Genomic DNA, 17,129 nt, shown 5'->3' on the forward strand with positions numbered 1-17,129 from the left:
CTTACCTAAATAAAATTGTATTGTATTGTATTGTATTGTATTGTATTATAGTCTAGGTCTCAATTTAAAATACCTTAAGTAATTTATTGAAAAATCCAGCCAAATTGCTTGTAACAGTTTCTTTAGTGTGAAGTAGAAAGAATAATCCAATATTAAGAAAACAATAACTCTGCCATTTCATGATAATTTAAATTAAAATCTTAAATTACTAAAGGAATTTAATATCAATGTTGCATTTAGGAATCTTGAGTGATATAAAAAAACACAAATTTTTAACTCGTTAAAAATTTTCCCGATAATTTCAATAGATGTGTGTATAAAATTCCATCTAAAGATTGTAAAGTGATCTTTATGACCAAACAGGTAAACACGGACCTTTTTTGGACAACCATAAAACAACATTAACATAGTATTAGAACAGGTCAAGAGTCCAATACATTATTTGTTCCCTTAGAAGTTTGTAATCATTCAATTGACTTGACTAATTCATGCAACGTTGTGATGTGTAAATCAGTTACCGAAAGAAATATTATTGTATTTTCATATATAAAAAGTCCTGAATTAGATAATATTAATGTAAGTCCAGGATTATATAAATTAGATAACTTTATGATTTGTAAAATTTATGATAGGTATACAATTATGTAAACAATAAATTTATGTGAAGTACATTCCAAGAATGAGGTAATACCCAGTTAATATCTACTTAATCATCTCGCCTTCATGTATTTCCATTAATCGATAGTTTAGGTTATGGATCTTTACCACCATTACCGGCGGTGGGAAACGGCTCTGGTGAGGTTACGAATTGGCCATACACGTTTAAATCACTGACACTTAATGGAGCGCCGCCCTGCTCCTAATTGTCTGAACTGCATTGTCCCTCTTACAATCGTGCATATCCTAGTTGAATGTCCTGACGTCCAGGACGTGCATGTGTCATGCTTCTCGACTGTTCCTCGCGGTCATTTGTCCCTCGATAGAATCATTGATGAATCAGATGTTTTTGATATCGCTCGCTTTATGCATTTTTGTTCTCGTATTGGCATCCTTAGTGATCTTTAGCGCCTTTTGAATATCCTGCACCTTTGATGGTGCTAAATAGTTTCCCGGCTTGGCGCCTTCTTTTGATAATTTTTATTGATTTTTGACTATCAGGTGTAGTTGGATATATAATTCCAAACCCTTATGTCCTCTATATTTCCTTGATAATGTGGTGAAACCCGAAAACGTTAGGAATTTTCGTTTCATTTTCCTATTGGATACTTACACATTGCTTAATATATCGCTAGGTGATGACAAAAAACAGGCTCGGCTAATGTCTAGTGATGTCGCAATCAGGGGATATCATGCTATTTGTTTTGAAAACTGTGGAGTTTAACTAGATTTTGAGTTTGTGGAGTTTATCTAGATTTTGAGTTTGTGGAGTTTAACTAGGTTTATCTAAGAGCGACAGTAATGTTTATCATTAAAAATATTGTGCCGCAGAACGACAGAAGCAGCGTTAATCTCCCAGGATATCCTGTGTGGGTGCACTGATACTTACGCTACACTGCCGAGGGCACAACATTTGTTCACATACGTTAACGAAGCCAACTCCTTCTGAAGTGAGACCCTCGGTAATATCATGTTTTCATTAGACTCTCGTTAATACCATTACTAGATTCCCTCGCCAACAACACCCCCTCCCTTGCGAAACTTTTACCCTGTACCCTCTCCAACAACACCCCAAGCTTACACACTCGCCAGTACAACCTCTCCCCAACACCAACCTTGGCCTACACCCTCGCCAACATCACGGATTCTCTACGTCCACGTCATCACTTTTCCGTTTCACCGCCGTCAACACCACCCCAAACGCCAGTAAGGTAAGTATATCCTTTAGTCTAGGAAATTTCCGTATGTGGCTAGATCTGAATTTTTCGATTAGCTGTGCGTGTAATTATATATAATGCAGACGACGAGTCACAGTAACGTGGCTGATGATATGATGACCAAACGACACATCAGAAGATGGAGAAACGACGATGTTTCGGTCCGTCCTGGACCATTATTAAATCGTTTGTGATATTATCAAGTATCATTATCAAGTCGACACACGACTTGATAATGGTCCAAGACAGACAGAAACTTTCCCGTTTCTCCATATTCTGATGTATGGTTTGGTCATCAATTATATATAATGTTCCGTTACGTCATGTCATCTGCCTGTTTAGAAATACACCCACTACAATGTTCCCATGGCAATAATAAATCTGCTTATTACAGTAGAAGGGTTTTGTAGTTTCATCTTTACAATAACCAACGTAGGCTAGGCTCCAAGTATGTGTCTCAAATTATTTAGCAATTAGTTTGTTGTTCTATCTCCCAATTTCACTTTATGAACTATAACAGAGGGATTGTGGATGACCTCTGAAGTGGCGACTCAAGACCAGTGCCTCTATTGCAACTACGTGCATAATGTCAACTCCCGAGTGAGTAAGTGTTGCTTCCTGGTTTTACGAGTACCATCCATATAACTGATGACGTCTGTAACCACCTTGGTGACGTGGGGCAACAGTGGTACTGAGGCAGGCAGTTTACATTGGGTAGCCTAAGCTCTCCCGACTTAGTCCCACCAAACGACTAAGTAAGCCGGCGCCGATCAGAAGCAGAGTATGTGTGTCTGCTATTGGATTAGCATTGGAAGAGATCGGCGTCTACCGGGACTGGCTAACGGGAGAGACGAGCGACAGTGAGGTGCCTATTGAGGAGCGCTACTAGCCAGTCGCTAGAGGCTTCTGTCAGGGCTTTGCTACCCCCTGTATTGATTGTGTTGTGGCCCCAATCAGCGTGGCAGAGGTTCTCTGCCAGCACTTGGCTGGAGAGTGGTCGTGGGGGGTAGAGGCACCTTGTGATGCTGTCGGTAGGCTGGCCCACAGGAAAGGTAAACTCGCCATTGTTTCCCAATATTGTGGCCAGTAAAGTTGAGAAAGGTACAGAGTGTAGTGGAAACACTGGGATTGACGGAGGCTGCATTGTGTGAGCGTCTTGAAGTGTTCAGTGTCCTGTGCAAAAGACACTTGTATTTAAGTATAAGTGTAGTAGTATTCCATTTTACAATATATATATATATATATATATATATATATATATATATATATATATATATATAATATATATATATATATATATATATATATATATATATATATATATATATATGTATATATATATATATATATATATATATATGTATATATATATATGTCGTACCTAGTAGCCAGAACTCACTTCTCAGCCTACTATGCGAGGCCCGATTTGCCTAATAAGCCAAGTTTTACTGAATTAATATATTTTCTCTAATTTTTTTCTTATGAAATGATAAAGCTACCCATTTCATTATGTATGTGGTCAATTTTTTTTTATTGGAGTTAAAATTAACGTAGATATATGACCGAACCTAACCAACCCTACCTAACCTAACCTAACCTATCTTTATAGGTTAGGTTAGGTAGCCGAAAACATTAGGTTAGGTTAGGTTAGGTAGGTTAGGTTGTCGAAAAAACATTAATTCATGAAAACTAGGCTTATTAGGCAAATCGGGCCTTGCATAGTAGGCTGAGAAGTGCGTTCTGGCTACTAGGTACGACATATATATATATATACATATATATATATATATTATATATATATATACATATATATACATATATATATGTCGTACCTAGTAGCCAGAACGCACTTCTCAGCCTACTATGCAAGGCCCGATTTGCCTAATAAGCCAAGTTTTCATGAATTAATATATTTTCTCTAATTTTTTTCTTATGAAATGATAAAGCTACCCATTTCATTATGTATGAGGTCAATTTTTTTTTATTGGAGTTAAAATTAACGTAGATATATGACCGAACCTAACCAACCCTACCTAACCTAACCTAACCTATCTTTATAGGTTAGGTTCGGTTAGGTAGCCGAAAAAGGTAGGTTAGGTTAGGTTAGGTAGGTTAGGTAGTCGAAAAACAATTAATTCATGAAAACTTGGCTTATTAGGCAAATCGGGCCTTGCATAGTAGGCTGAGAAGTGCGTTCTGGCTACTAGGTACGACATATATATATGTATATATATGTATATATATATATATAATATATATATATATGTATATATATATATATATATATGTCGTACCTAGTAGCCAGAACGCACTTCTCAGCCTACTATGCAAGGCCATATTTGCCTAATAAGCCAAGTTTTCATGAATTAATGTTTTTTCGACTACCTAACCTACCTAACCTAACCTAACCTAACTTTTTCGGCTACCTAACCTAACCTATAAAGATAGGTTAGGTTAGGTTAGGTAGGGTTGGTTAGGTTCGGTCATATATCTACGTTAATTTTAACTCCAATAAAAAAAATTGACCACATACATAATGAAATGGGTAGCTTTATCATTTCATAAGAAAAAAAATTGAGAAAATATATTAATTCAGTAAAATTTGGCTTATTAGGCAAATCGGGCCTTGCATAGTAGGCTGAGAAGTGCGTTCTGGCTATTAGGTACGACATATATATATATATATATATATATATATATATATGTATGTATATATATATTATTAAATATGACCGAAAAAGTAAGATTAATAATTCTAACACGAATTTTCTCAATCTTTCGTACATTTCTTTTCACTGTTGGAGGTAAATCAAAAATCAATTCTCCAAAATTCATTTGTATTTCTAGTCTGACGCGACACGAGCGCGTTTCGTAAAACTTATTACATTTTCAAAGACTTTTAGTTTACAAATACACAACTGAATAGAACTTACACATCTCCTGGTTTCGTTTATATCTACATTTGAGTGAGGTGGATGGGGTGAGGTGGCATTAATAGGGTATTAATTTCATCAACACAAGACAGAACACGAAACAATGGGTATTGAAATGGAAGTGATTGTAGAAAGCCTATTGGTCCATATTTCTTGATGCTTCTATATTGGAGCGGAGTCTTGAGGTGGGTAGAATGTAGTTGTGCATTAATTGGCTGTTGATTGCTGGTGTTTACTTCTTAATGTGCGGTGCCTCGCAAACGTCAAGCCGCCTGCTATCGCTGTATCTATCGATGATTTCTGTGTTGTTTACTAGGATTTCTCTGGCGATGGTTTGGTTGTGGGAAGAGATTATATGTTCCTTAATGGAGCCCTGTTGTTTATGCATCGTTAAACGCCTAGAAAGAGATGTTGTTGTCTTGCCTATATACTGGGTTTTTTGGAGCTTACAGTCCCCAAGTGGGCATTTGAAGGCATAGACGACGTTGGTCTCTTTTCAAGCGTTCTGCTTTGTGTCTGGAGAGTTTCTCATGAGTAGGCTGGCCGTTTTTCTGGTTTTATAGTAAATCGTCAGTTGTATCCTCTGATTTTTGTCTGTAGGGATAACGTTTCTATTAACAATATCTTTCAGGACCCTTTCCTCTGTTTTATGAGCTGTGGAAAAGAAGTTCCTGTAAAATAGTCTAATCGGGGGTATAGGTGTTGTGTTAGTTGTCTCTTCAGAGGTTGCATGGCGTTTCACTTTCCTTCTTATGATGTCTTCGACGAAACCATTGGAGAAGCCGTTGTTGACTAGGACCTGTCTTACCCTACAGAGTTCTTCGTCGACTTGCTTCCATTCTGAGCTGTGGCTTAGAGCACGGTCGACATATGCGTTAACAACACTCCTCTTGTACCTGTCTGGGCAGTCGCTGTTGGCATTTAGGCACATTCCTATGCTCGTTTCCTTAGTGTAGACTGCAGTGTGGAAACCTCCGCTCTTTTCCATGACTGTTACATCTAGAAAGGGCAGCTTCCCATCCTTTTCCATCTCGTAAGTGAAATGCAGCACGGAACTCTGCTCAAATGCCTCCTTCAGCTCCTGCAAATGTCTGACATCAGGTACCTGTGTAAAAATGTCGTCAACATACCTGCAGTATATGGCCGGTTTCAAGTTCATGTCGACTAAGACTTTTTGCTCGATGGTACCCATGTAGAAGTTTGCAAACAGGACACCTAGGGGAGAACCCATGGCGACCCCATCTACTTGCTTATACATGTGCCCATCCGGGCTCAAGAAGGGTGCCTCTTTAGTACAAGCTTGGAGTAGTTTCCTTAGGATATTTTCGGGTATGTCAAGAGGAGTACAGGCCGGATCACGATACACTCTGTCGGCTATCATCCCGATTGTCTCGTCCACAGGTACGTTGGTAAACAGCGATTCTACGTCCAACGAGGCTCTTATCCCTGTGGCCCGTGTGCCCTGCAGTAAGTCAACAAATTCCTTTGGAGACTTCAGGCTGAAGGCGCAAGGAACATAAGGAGTCAGCAGGCCATTGAGTCGCTTCGCCAGTCTGTACGTGGGTGTGGGTATCTGGCTAATGATTGGCCGAAGTGGGTTTCCAGGCTTGTGTGTCTTGACATTTCCATACGCATATCCAGGTTTATATTCCCCAATGATCTTTGGCAGGTGGAGTCCGGATTTCTTGGCGTTCACAGTTTCGATAAGTTTGTTGACCTTTGCTTTCAGTTCGGCTGTAGTGTCCTTCGTTACCCTTTGGAACTTAGTTTGGTCAGAGAGTATGAGGTTCATTTTCGCCAGATATTCGTCTTTTTTAAGAATGACATATATTGGCGACTTGTCACCTCTAAGGCTAAAAGCTATATTGGCTGAAAGCCTTCGTGAGAACAAGGAGATAGTTGTCAGGAGAGGTGACAAGTCGCCAATATATGGGATTTCCTGTTAGCAACCCCAATGTCGGCAACTGGCACGCGTCTCACACCACACGCCCTCCGAATTGCTGTGGCCCTCCGCCTTGCTGCCCCAATCCACACCAGATATAGGTGTATTTGCGGCGAGGTGGTGGCTGACAGGTACGGCCACCATGGCTTACTCTGCCAAAGCACAGGGGGATGGCACTCGAGGCACAGTGAAGTTAACGACATCATCAAGAGGAGCCTCACCACAGCTGGATGCCCAGCTGAAAGAGAGCCCCGTTACCTAACGCCCCGTAACTCTGATGCTCTTATTGGTCGCCCGGATGGTATCACAGTGAACCCCTGTAAGAATGGCAAGCAGTTGGTATGGGACTACACGTGCGTATCAACCCTGGCTAACACCTACATTAACCTCAGTGTTGCACAACCAGGTGGCGCTGCCACCCACAGGGAAGCAGCCAAATTCCGTAAGTATAGAGAACTGGATCACCACTACAATTTTGTCCCCATTGCTTCTGAGACACTCGGCGCCTGGGGTAAAAGTGCTACCAGTTTTTTGAAGGAACTGGGTTCTAGGCTCATTGAAACAACAAGGGACCCAAGAGCTGCAAGCTTTCTTTTCCAGCGCCTCAGTGTGGCGATACAGAGGGGAAATGCATACTGCATCCAGGGTTCCTGCCCGCCATCTGAGGAGCTGGAGGAACTCGACAACCTATGATAATCATCTTTGTAACCCATATGTAACTCCTTTTTTGTAACAAAGTTCAAATAAAGTAAATATATATGTGTACATACAAAAGAATGGGGGTGGTAGGAGAAGATAATATTAGTGTTCAGTGAGAAACCACAAGGTCTCCTCTGAATACTTTTTATTTTCTTCTCCGAGGCTATGGGTCCCCACATTGGCACCAGAGGTGGTACCCTCACAAACTTTGTATATAAAATATAATCTTTATTTATGGTGATATATTGGTGAAGAAAAGTGTTTTGTTCAATCCCCCCCCCTTTGTTATTATATGTATATTATCTGGCCAATTCCTTGAAAACCAATATCGACTCGGGGTCGGATACCACACATAAGTTCATCCGTCAAGAACCCGGTTACTGGTCCTAAGTGGTCGTAACATAATTGGCATCCCCAGCGGGATTCGACCTCTTGTCAAGTGAGTTTGATAGGAGTGGTGAAGTGCAATCCCCTGTGAATAACTCTCCTGTTCGTTAATTGTTAGGAAGTTAAGTGTTCAGTGCAGTGTTCCGTGTGATTAAGTGCACTGTTAAGTAAAGTGTTGAAAATAGTGTGGTGCTCAGTACAGTGTTGCTTGCTCGTGTACAGTGACAAAATGGCAGAGGAAAAGTACATTGACAACTTGGACGATGTTCAGGAATTTCTGAACAAGGACTATCGTGCTAGATTGAAACATCTAGGAAAACCCTGAACTCGTGTTAATAAGTGCCTATTTAGGGATTAAAGTGAGTGAGCGGGATTCCCATATCTAACCTAACCTATCCTCTCTAAGGTCCATAAACACTTAAAGAATGAGAAGCAGGAAAGTGAAGCACCGGGTACAAAGGAAAGTGATATGGCTTCCACGGAAAAGGAAACCCTAAGCAATGATGGTGAGAGTGACACACCAAGATAGGGGAAGGAAGACCCTATTGTACTTTCTACACCAGCTAGATCCGATCCCATCTGGAGTGAGCAGATTAACATCGCCGAATAATTGGGTCATCCAAAGTACCACAGCCTTCAGACGATGCTGCTCTCTTCAAATAAGGCAGATTGTATTCGGTCAATTGCTGATCCTCTTTGGTTCACTTTATGGCCATATTTGCTCTATTGAGAGTAGATCGATCGTGAGGACGCATGTGATCTAAAATCCATGTTAATCCTAGGTCTAATTAGATTATTTCCAGTCATTTGAGATTTACTGTGTAAAAATTGGTATTATGGAAGTTATAGAGTGAACCCTTCTTGAGTCCAGATGGGCCTGTATAAGCAAGTAGATGAGGTTGCCATGGGTTCTCCCCTAGATGTCCTATTTGTGAACTTTTACATGGGTACCATCGAGCAGAGGTGTAAATGTAAGAAGCCTTACGAAACGCTTTTAGGCATCAGACCAAGAATGAAAATGTAAAAAAAAAAAATTTGGGGAGTTAATTTTTCAATTAACCTCGATATTGAAGAAAAACGTAAGAAATATTGAAGATTCGTGTTAGTTATTAATCTTACCTTTTCGGTCATATTCCACTAATATATATTTATATATAAAATTATATATATATAGCCATTAACACGCAGGGGGTTTCGGGCTAATCTTTAATCCTATTTATTTCCCCGGAATAAGACCCGACAAATCGTTTTGCAACCAGATACTCATTCACTGCAGGGTGAACAGAGGCTACAGTTAAGGACTGAGACCCGGTCAATCCTCCCTGGTCAGGCAACCCATGCTCGACTCAAGACCATTACATCCCGCGGTCAACCCCACAGACGCATTAGTAAATTTTAACATGCTGTTCATTCAAAACGGGAATTTTTTAATGAACTGGGAACTTTATGGTTGTGTGGGGAGGGCAGTCTGACAGCTTAGCCCAAAGTTTTTTTTTTTTGAGATGTTGCATTCTTGAACAGCCACTAGTACGCGTAGCGTTTCGGGCAGGTCCCTGGAATACGATCCCCGCCGCGAAGAATCGTCTTAATTATGAGTGATGTAGGAGGAGGGACTGAGATTAACTGGGAGGGATTCTTAGTCGTGATGGTTCTGATTCTAGTGGGTCTCATATCGGCGAGTCTGATAGGTTAGCTCAGGAGTCGCGAGTTTTTATGGTGAAGGGGAGGAGGGTCTGACAGCTTGTCTTGAGGGATTTTGAGTCTCGGTGATATCGGTAAGGGGTGTCTGACATCTTAGCTCAGAGGGGGTTGAGTCGTAGTCGTGGGAGGAAAGAATCCTGCAATTTAGACCGGGAGTTGAGTCATAGTGGTGGTGGGGGGAGAGACGGTGAACGGAAAGGTTCCGCTATTTCCAAAGGTTTTCTGTGCTCTAGGGAGACAGGAGTTAGTGTTACAATAATAAAGGCTAAGAAGACACCTCTACAAGAAGTAGGTGACATGCAGTAAACTAATTATCACAACAGCTGTGTAAGTTGCAACGAGCTACTTAGAGTGCAGAAGTATTAGCAACGTTCAGTATAAAAACTTGTTTATTTTTTTTAGGATGGAAACGTCACTCATTTTGCAAAATGTTTCCTCGTCTAGAATACTGTGTTCTGATGAAGTGACTTTATATTATCATATTATCAAAGGATTTGACTAAGAAAATGCCTTTATTATTGTGTAATAAAAATCATGAGAAATAAGTTTTTAAATAATTATCAAACGATTTCATTTCATCTTAACAAAATATTTTCTGTAAGGGAGTAATAAACATCGTCAGCAGCTTACCAGAAAAAAGTTAAGATTGTCACGTTTACAAATTGCCTATTTTTCAGATTGTTGCGTAACATTCTGCCATTATAAGTTTTTTTTAAACAAAGCCTTTTTTCGTTAAATCTAATGGTCTATTTGTTTGAATTCCGATGCATTCTTTTTGTATTAATGAAACTAATAACTTTTGTAATATTTCTGCAGGTGCAAGAAACGGAATAGACCGAGTTTTGAAAAATGGGCCACATGCATCTGGGTGCGCTGATGATTGTGGTGGTGGGTGTGAAGTTGATTGTGACTGAGAATCGGTCCATCACCACTGCTCCCCAACTTCTCAAATGCTGTCCCGGCAACGAAATGCTGAACTCTGTTATTGGAGCGTGTGCCGACTCTCCGAACACTCGTAATCGGTTCCGTTCCAGTATATTTAAAGCATATCGGTATCCCAGCTGCAGAAACAACTCCTACATCTACAAGGATGTATCAAAGGACGTGAGCATTCTCAATGGCCAAAGCAGCAATTATCCTCTTGATAATCCAGATAAATTTTGTATTGAAACAATAGACTATCAGAACGGCAATTTTGTGAAGGTGGCCATTATCTGTGTAGACCAAGTTGATGAAAGCTGCGGTCACTGGAAATATGAAATTTTGGACCCGGTTCTTTTGGGACTCTCCTGCCTGACATTGTCCATCACATTATTCCGGATCGCATTCAGTGAAGATTTAAGAACACTACTTTACGGGAAATGCCTCATGTCCATGGTCGCTGCGATGCTGGTTGCTTATCTCACCATATTACTAAACAGACTATTTCGTCAAGCATTTAACACCGTAATGTGTACTCTTATGGGTAAGGCTAATCAATTTTACACATTGCTGCTTTATTTTGATAGTTATTTACTTTCAGTAATCCAGTGGCTTAATTATTCATTATTTTGTCATGATAGTTATGTTGAATTTACAGAGATCACACTGATTGATTTTAAGCAGAGTTAGAGGGATCACATATGTTATTTAAATATGCCTGATATATTCTGCATAAGACTCTTTATAAGGCGTTATATATCTCAAAACCTACGGGCTTACCATAGCCCGTGCTACTTGGAACGATTTGTTCCAGGTAGCGAATCTTTAACAACAACCTATCTCAAATAAAATAAACCCCAACTCGGCATATAAATTAGATTAGTTTATATTTAGGAAACGCCTGAAAAAAATGCTTGTCTGGACACAAGATTTTTGGTTTGTGGAACAAATTACCGGATAAGATAATTGACGAGGGATCATTTGATTGTTTCAAACGTTGATTTGAAACATATAGTTGAACAAGTTTGAGTGGATATAAGGAGCTCATACAAGGAGCTGCCTTCTGAGTCAGTCATCTGCAGTTTTCTTAATTTTTTATATTTTTTATTAACATTTCTCAACATAAATATCATGCACTGAATTGGCAACACATCCTCCCTACCAACACAACTACGCTAATAGGTTGTAAATGTTGTGTAGTATTGAATCTTGATGTTTTTTATTTTTTTCAAAGTAGTGATATTTCCGTGATTAATCATATATTTTTGTTTGCAAATTGCAGCTGCATCGAGCCTGGTGTTCATCTTGGCTACGTTCTTCTGGATGAACGTCATTTGTTACAACCTGTGGATCATCTTCAGGTGAGACTAACCGAAGACGCACAATTAGCCACTTGGATATTTGAACGTAGTTTAACTGGCTAAATCTTACATGAATTCGGATGAGTGTTTATTTCTCGGATAATGAACTTTCATACTAGAGACTTTTTATGTAATAATAAAAATTTTGTTATAGGCGTGTGAACTAAACTGAAGAGATTCCAGACTTCAGTATGTGCTTCTAAGATGTCATTCAGATACCGAGTGTTCACTCATTTATATATGTCCTATTTTAAAGCTTAATTCATTGTTATCCTCAATAGTGATGGTGTAAATTTATTTCATTGTCCTAATATAGAGCAAAAATTTTATGTGATAGGCAAATTTTTTTATCAATTTGATTTACCAATATCTGTATCTATAAGCAGATAAACAACTTAACTATCTCTGGCAGAAGTTTTGAATTAACATATATATTTGCTATTATTGTCTACTGCCTCAAATGCGTTTAAATAAATGGGTATCAAAATTGAGTCAACACACACATCTTTCTGAAAACTATGTTGAAAGTTTCGGAATTAAACTACATTTGTCAAGATAATTTTTTTATTAATTTTCTAATTTTGCTTCAAGAAATTTCTCATGATCGATGCTAAGCTAATAAAGAGACACACTTATTCATTATTCTATTTTAATATACATTTTGTATATTATTTTTTATTTTTCAATATATTGAGCTGTATATTAAAAAGTATACTTCCATCTCACCTTTACTGCCTTCAGGTTAGAAGGCCAAAAGAGAAGCAGTCTGTGCTTCATGTGGTGCAGCCTGTATGCCTGGGGGGTCCCTCTTCTGCTGGGTGTCTTCATGGTGGCAATGGATTATATCCTTCCAGATAAGTCAAACCTGAAGCCTCGCCTGGATACGCCTCATTGCTGGATTCGTGGTGAGTACAAAATAGCTATATCCATTGTGGAAATATTACAAACGATAAAATATGTTGTCATCCCTCGTGCTTAAGTTAAATTAAAGTTTTCTAAATTAAAGGGTTCTCATTAAGGCAAGTAGAAATATTTCTTGCACTCTCATTGTTGGATTGGACCTGAGTAAGAGATGATCCATTCCTTCTCGAATGTGATCGATGCCTTTATATGGAGGAACCATCCACTCGCCTGGAAGCGGAATTAAATGAAAGGGGAAAGAAAATCAAAAGATTTTTGTGAAGACAACGATTAATACAGCAGTCTCAGGAACACACAGTTCTCGAGACAAATGAGACAAGCACAACGAATTGAAACCCAGTTGTGTTTGTCTTGGATGCTGACTTTAAGCGTAAACCTCCCACAATTCTTCACTTGCGTGCAGTGGAAACAATCTAATGCAAACAAGCGCGCGTGTACACACACACACACACACACACACACACACACACACACACACACACACACACACACACACACACACACACACACACACACACACACACACACACACACACACACACACACACACACACGCGCGCGCGCGCACACACGCTTATTACAAAATTTTGTCATATCTTCTAGAACTGGACATGACAAAGGCAATTGAACTAGACAGTAAACATATCGACAAGACAGAAGGATGGGCATATTGCATAAGTTTAGAATGTCGGAAGAAAGCCTTTGACACAGCATACAATAAGAGACTACTGCACAAGTTGAAGTAAGCAGAGGTGATATAGAACGTGGTTCGGTGGATACAGGAGTACCTAAGCAACATAAGACAGCAAGTTACTGTGAGGGGTGAAATCGCAGGGTGGGATGATGCGACAGGATCCCACAAGGTTCAGTACTAGAACTTATCGTGTTTCTCATACACGTAAATAATTTTCTAGAGGGACTAGACTCATTCTTCTCAATGTTAATTCATTAAAAAATATGAGGACTACGAAAGAGGAGGATGGCAAGTGACTTGGACAAATTGAATGAATAGTCCTGTTTGTTATACAATTCAATTATTGTAATATACAATAGTGGAATTGTATGCTGAATAGTTTGGGTTAGTTTTGCGTGTGGAGATACCATAAGAACTTTTAATAAAAAACCTTAAGAATTATATACAGGCCACCAAACCTAGCAGAAAATTCAAGGTAAGAGTGCAAGATTTCCGAAAAGCTGATTTTGATAGCCTAAGGATTTTTTTGGGGTGAAATAAATTGGAAAGTCCTGTACATGGGGGGGGGGGCGGTCATGGAGTGAGACGTGAATCTAGCGATGGGTGACGTACAAATAGATTTCGATGTGGATTCCAAATATAACTTTAGATATATTCCAAGCAAATCGCAGGAACGTAGTGTAGCATACAAATTGAATAGATCGATTACCAATCACCCGAAATGGGTAACAAATGATCGGAAGAACCTTTTATGTAGAAAGAGAGCATGGTACAAAAGGATTAAGAATGGGGAAGTCGGTTTAGAACAAGAATTCGTCCAACTGGTTAGAAATGTTAGAGATAAGAGGGCAAAAAGAAACTATGAAGTTCGCATAGCAGGGCAAGCAAAGACAAATCATAAGGAATTTTTCAGTTATATCGAACAAAATTTAGGGAAAGGGCAGGAAAACTGAGGCAGGTCAAATAACTGATAATGACGAAGAGATGATTAGTATTTTTATAAGTATTTTATCTCTGTATTTACTAAAAAGGAACTTTACACTATGCCTTCAGCCGAACAAGTTTATTTGGGTGGGGAAGAGGACGGGTTGACTAGTTCATCAGTTACCAGGAAGGATGTTATTAAACAAATAGAGAAACTCAAGCCAAAAATCCCCCCAGGACGGTCGAAGTGTTTGGCAGGGTGCTTAGAAAATGCAAAGAATTGCTTTGCGAGACATTGTTTACAATATTTAATAAATGATTAGAGTCAGGCAGAGTGCCAGAGTTGTGGAAGGTTGCTAATCTGATACCAAGTTTCAAGAAAGGAGATAGATCATTTGAGACAAACTATCAGACAATTAGCTTAACATCTATTGTGGGAAAGTTACTTGAATCGATTATTGGAAATACCATTCGTCTTCATCTTGAAAACCATAAAATAATGAATTATTCACAACGTGGTTTTACAGATTCATTTCCTTAACAAATTTGCTCTCATTTTTTCCAGCATAGCTGAGACAGTTGATAGTGGTAAAGTTTGTGATGTTGTGTACCCTGAATTTAGCAGAGCTTTTGATACTGTGTCACATGAAAGACTGATTGCAATGATTGAGGTTCACGGTATTCGGGGTGCTATATTAAGTTGGATTAGGGCATGGATATACTAAAGGAAACAATGAGTTAGTATAAATGGGGTTAGGTCAGAGTGGGGAAATGTAAGTGGAGTGCCTCGAGGCAAGTGCACCGAGTGTGCACTGTCCTGGTCCCTATGTTGTTCATAATATATATAAATGTATATTCAGGTTTGAGCAGCAATATTTGCAAAATTTGCTGATGGTACAAAAATCGGGAGGGAAATAAACACGGAAAAAGACTCGCTATCATTTCAAGACGATCTAAATAGGGTTTTGAAATGGTCAAAAGGTTGGTAGATGCAGTTTAATGCTGACCTATGTAAGGTTCTGAGGCTAGGTAATAATGATAGTTACAAGATACGAGTTGGGTGGTTTTGATATTGCGAAGTCGGATTGTGAAAAGGATCTGGAAGTTATGATTAGTAAGAATTTAAAACCAAAAAATCAATGCATAAATGTTCGTAATAAGGCAAATAGGACACTGGGATTTATAATAACAGCAAATAGGACACTTATGCTAAGCTAGCCAACTTGTCCTCTTCCCCGCCAACATAGATTTATTCGGCTGAAAGCATAATGTTAATAAAGTTCCTCCTCTGTAAATACAGAGATAAAATATTTATTCAAAATACTACTCATTAGGGAGCCGGTCGGCCGAGCGGACAGCACGCTGGACTTGTGATCCTGTGGTCCTGGGTTCGATCCCAGGCGCCGGCGAGAAACAATGGTCAAAGTTCCTTTCACCCTATGTCCCTGTTACCTAGCAGTAAAATAGGTACCTGGGTGTTAGTCAGCTGTCATGGGCTGCTTCCTGGGGGTGGAGGCCTGGTTGAGGACCGGGCCGCGGGGACACTAAAGCCCCGAAATCATCTAAAGATAACCTCAAGATAACCTCTCTTGGTTATCAGTTTTCGTACCTGTCCAAGATTTTAATGGACACATCCTTTCCATAATCTTTGTTCGATATAACTGAAAATACTTTTTGGATTTGTCTTTGCTTGTCCCGCTATTCAAACTTTATAGTTTCTTTTTGCCCTCTTAATCACTTTTTTAACATATGTAACCATATGGACGAATTCTTGTTCAAAACTGACTTCTTTTCTAAACTTACTTCCCATACCACTATAAATTCCAATACCACTATCTACTAACAGTTTAAACTCAAACAAACCCCTCCAGCCACAGATTCCAATGAGTTGTCAACCCCAACAACCCCAGACCTAGATAAATGCACCCCATCTAGAGAATACATGTCATTCCTTCCATAGAAGTGTTCCCAGTTATCAATTAATAATATTGCATTTGATTTACATTATTTTTCCAGTTGGCAATTGACACTAATTGCCCTCGACAACCATTCATTTCCAACTCCCCTGATTGGAAGAATGCCACATGATTGGGATTCCTCCCTTTCTCCTAAACTAATTCTATCACTGCCTTAAACCTCTGTATCAGTACCTCACTCCTAACCCGTCTAACAATATTTACTCTTAACATGTAACCCTTGTAGCAGCACTCCTAACATGTGACCCTTGTAGCAGCACTCCTAACATGTGACCCTTGTAGCAGCACTCCTAACAAGTTATTTTTCTCAATGTATCGGCTACAAAATTTTAACGTTGATGTCAAATTGTCAACTTTGGCTCTATATTTCACCCTCAATGGATTTATTTTGCCTTAGGTGCTATATTGTTGTAGTCGTCGTCAAATTCTCAAAATGGTCGCCAAATTATCTACAAAGGCATCAGAAAGTCAGTATGCGGGCCGAGTGTTCGGCATGTTCCACAGATTTTCAGCTTTGGCACCAAATTGTCCTCATTGACGCTAAATTGCCAGCCTGGGTGCCTAAATTCAAAGTTCTGTGTGAAGTTAAATTGACATGAAAATATGTTATTACCGAAAACATATAGTTTAACTAATTTAAATGTTCTCTAATGATGTATATAGCATTTCGTCAGAGAATTTGAAATGTTATATACCTCATAGTTTAGCAAAACTTTTTTATTGCTCACAATTTGAAACCTTTAATGATATTTGTTTAATATTTAAAAGATATAACGTTCTCTTGTTTCCTGCTAAA

The 17,129-nt window shown here is 39.1% G+C and overlaps 1 protein-coding gene across 1 annotated transcript in view; it reads left to right on the forward strand.

The window, feature by feature from the left end:
• Positions 1-1,514: 1,514 nt before the first annotated feature.
• The window catches only part of LOC123746225 (probable G-protein coupled receptor Mth-like 1), a 28,267-nt gene continuing 12,652 nt past the window's right edge, over positions 1,515-17,129 (forward strand). The window contains exons 1-4 of the mRNA XM_045727588.2: positions 1,515-1,868; positions 10,353-11,001; positions 11,740-11,818; positions 12,560-12,723. Coding sequence (XP_045583544.1) covers positions 10,386-11,001; positions 11,740-11,818; positions 12,560-12,723 — 859 coding nt within the window. The 5' untranslated portion in view covers positions 1,515-1,868; positions 10,353-10,385. The remainder of the gene's footprint in view (positions 1,869-10,352; positions 11,002-11,739; positions 11,819-12,559; positions 12,724-17,129) is intronic.

The sequence above is a fragment of the Procambarus clarkii genome, chromosome 1 (assembly GCF_040958095.1).
Source record: "Procambarus clarkii isolate CNS0578487 chromosome 1, FALCON_Pclarkii_2.0, whole genome shotgun sequence".
Lineage (NCBI taxonomy): Eukaryota > Metazoa > Arthropoda > Malacostraca > Decapoda > Cambaridae > Procambarus > Procambarus clarkii.